This window comes from Mus caroli, chromosome 18 (assembly GCF_900094665.2).
Source record: "Mus caroli chromosome 18, CAROLI_EIJ_v1.1, whole genome shotgun sequence".
NCBI classification, from domain to species: Eukaryota; Metazoa; Chordata; class Mammalia; order Rodentia; family Muridae; genus Mus; species Mus caroli.
In genome coordinates, this window is record NC_034587.1 from 80,900,984 (window position 1) to 80,904,544 (window position 3,561).

Below are 3,561 nucleotides of genomic sequence, written 5' to 3' on the forward strand. Positions count from 1 at the left end.
AAAAAAAAAAAAAAAAAAAAAAGTGAAATGCTTGTCTTGTTCATGATCTTAACTGCCGTCAACCTCTTACCATCAAGAATGACCTTACTGTGAGCTTACTATGTATGATCTTCACTTGTTTTAAATCTTAATAACTGAAATGGTGAGGAAACACTGAGCTGAACTGCTGCAAACAATGTGCCAATTACAAATACACACAAAACTGAATTACAAAATGCTTCCACCAGTGAGAGTCTGTGAAGAAGTAAATGAGTCAGAATCAGGCCCTTGCCCTCAATCGTTTACCATGGGTAAGCTCTTAATTCTCCCGAGCAAGTTAAAGATTTTTTAATGTTTTTTTGTCTCAGAAATAATTCACTTTTTTTCTAATGATAAGACAAAAAAATCTGTTTACATTTAACTATGATAAATCATTATTAGGTAGAAAATCATAAATTTTGATATTAAGACTATTATGATATTGAGAAATTTGGTAATTTTAGCATTATTAAAAGATCTAATAGAAATGTAAATGCAAAAAAATTATTTTAGTAATTCAAAGGGGGGCCAGTTATGGCTTCTGTTTACATAACAAACCCGCTCAAGTACTTTTTACTTTTGCTCTTTATGTAGATAAATGTTTTGCTTACACACATGTATGTGCACCCATGTGTGGCTGCTCAGGAGGCCAGAAGATGCCAGGTCCTCTGGAAGCACGTGGGTGATGAGAACTGACCTAAGGTCTCTGTAAGAGCAGCAAGTGTCCTTCATTAGTGACCTATCTCTCCAGACTTGCTCCAGTACTTTATAGTGTTATGATTATGGTTTTAAAGTTCAAAGTAGTTAATAGTTTTGCATAAAGTATTAAGGAAGCAAAATTATAGAACATTATTATATTCTGAACCCACTCTTGATGGTTAATCTTTATTTTTAACTCAACTGAATTGAGAACTACCTGGGAGATGGCTGAGGAACACTTCCTGGTGTCTCTGTGAGAAAAACTCTAGAAAGGATTACCTGAAGATTTGCCTTTAGTGTGGGTATCACATTCTCATGGCCTGGTAACCCAGACAGAATAAAAGGGGAGATATGAAGCCTGCCAAGCCTTAGCCTTCTCCATTTTCTGCTTCTTGGCCTTTGATGACATAAACTACGCTGTCTCATCGTGACTTCCATAACATAATACTTTGAACCAACTAAAACTGTAAGCCCAAAGAAACCTTCCCTCCCTTAAGTGTATCCCTAAGATATTATGGTTACAGTGGTGAAAGGTGGCCATCATACCAGCGCCACATCACTACCTTAGATCTTACCTGGGCAAAATGTAGCACCAGTTGCTTAAAATGGAATGTCTCTCAATGACAGCATTCTGGTTGGCATGAAAATCCTCTATAATACGCTGAGAAATACCAAACTCCTGTAGCTTTTAATTGAAAAAGAAACATTAAAACAATACAAACTGACAGTGGTTTAGAAATGTTTTAGAGATTTACTTTTTTCCTGAACCATGTATATATCCACTTTTCATGAGGTAATCAGGGTTCCAACATATCCTACTTCTCCCCAGCACAGTACACCAAATAGGTTAGATTATGCTTTTCTGTTCATCTTCCAAACCCTAAGTTGTATCTTATGCTAGATCCAATCAATTTTATTATGTTAAGTTATAGAAGTCAAATCTGTCTAAAGGATTTGTATTTCTGTGAATATGTTTATATATGTGGAGATGTGTGAATGTGTGAGAGAAGTCCAGAGGACAACCTTGGGAATGTATTTCTTTTTCTTTTTCTTTTTCTTTTTCTTTTTCTTTTTCTTTTTCTTTTTCTTTTTCTTTTTCTTTTTCTTTTTCTTTCTCTTTTTCGCCAGCCAGAAAGGCTGAGAGATCTACTGCTTATCCCTGTTACTTCAGTGCTAGCATTACAAATATGCACCAAAATGCCAACTTTTTAAAAAATGTGTATGTATGTAGAGGAGTTGAGGGTGTAGATGTTCTACAGCTGGGATTGTAGATGACTGTGAACAACCTGATATGAATCCTGAGAACCAAATTCAGTTTTCCAGAAAAGCAACAAATTCATTTAGCTTCTGAGCCATCACATTTAGCCTCGAGAGGTAAATATTTTGATGTGATATACTGTGCTTGAGAAGTCTGTTCCTAAGCTATGCTATGAGAAAATAAAAGGAAGAAGGATAGTAGGAAGAAAGAAATAATAAATAAAGATGGCCAGGGCAGAAGTGTCCCCATACACTGTACCAGGTAGAATGACTGGCTTGAGAGAAAACAGAATCTGAAATGCAATTCTAAAGTCAGGCAATAAAGTAAAAGGCTTAGAATGTGTGGGTTCTCACATATATCTACTTACATAGCTTGAGTCATACCAACACTATTCAGAGGCTCAAGCCACACTCGTCCTTATCAACGTAGATCACTCTGAACACTAAGAAGTTCCAACTATTAATATATATCTAAGGAGAATACTAACCCTTGTATTTATCACTTCAGAAAAAGTATCCCTATGCAACTAAAGCCAAACCCATGAGAAGATAACCCATAAGGAAATATTTCTTCTACCTTATAACAACAATCTAAAGAATCTGAGTTTAGTTTTCTAAGCAATGTTGAGATTTTACAGATAATTTGGGTTGGGGAAGCTTTGGTTTAGAAATAGGAATCTATTGACAAGACTGGAAACTAGGCCTATATGCAGATTAGTTAAAAGGCTGAGGCAAAAGAATAGGTCCAAATCAGAATACTGGTCACTGCAGAAACCAAGGCAGGTAACAGATTAGAGAGTAGAAGTGAAAAGAGAAGTACCACAGTAACAAGGAAGTCCATATGGAGGAGAAGAAACTCACTGTCTTTACTTACTGTCCTCTGATGGCAAAACAGCAAATACAGAGGAAGAAGAGATCTGCTGGGGTTGGTGGCACACACCCACTTTTAGGTGTCATCAAATCTGGTGTGTGGTGGTTTAAATGACAATGTCCCATAAGCTCAGCTGTTTGACTACTTGGTCACCAGCTGGTGATGCTACCTGGGTAGGTTTAGGGGATGTGGCTTTGCTGGAGGAATTAGGTCACTGAGGGTCATCTTTGAGGTTTCAAGGAGTCTTACCATTTCCAGTTTGCTCTCTTTGCTGTACTTGTGGTTCAATATGTGAACTCTAAGTTTTCTGCCTGCCACTGGCTAGCTCTACTGCAGAAAGCAGATAAAGACTGGAGTGAATGTGTGTTGATAACCCAAGCACTGTCATGTCAAGGACTCTAAGGCATCAGACATAGGGAGTAGCTAACCTTTGCTGGATGAAGCTCAGAGGCATGGCAAAGCCTTCATCTGGTCCAAGTACAAGTATTTACGAACAATTGACCAGTGTATGAAGAAACTATCAAGCACAGCTTTCTCCTCCAGGATGAGAGTAGCCTGAAACTGCTCTTACCGAGAGAGACCTCCTACTGAGATTAACTAAAACTGCCCCCTTGTACAGCTGCATGCCAGAGACCCACCATGGACGGGCTAGTTTTGTGTCAACTTGACACAGGCTGGAGTTATCACAGAGAAAGGAGCTTCAGTTGAGGAAATGC

General features: G+C 38.0%; 1 protein-coding gene across 1 annotated transcript in view; it reads right to left on the reverse strand.

Annotated features, from left to right (window-relative positions):
- C18H18orf63 (chromosome 18 C18orf63 homolog) overlaps positions 1–3,561 on the reverse strand; it is a 37,172-nt gene that overhangs the window by 20,444 nt on the left and 13,167 nt on the right. Inside the window, exon 7 of the mRNA XM_021150331.2 lies at positions 1,293–1,402. Coding sequence (XP_021005990.1) covers positions 1,293–1,402 — 110 coding nt within the window. The remainder of the gene's footprint in view (positions 1–1,292; positions 1,403–3,561) is intronic.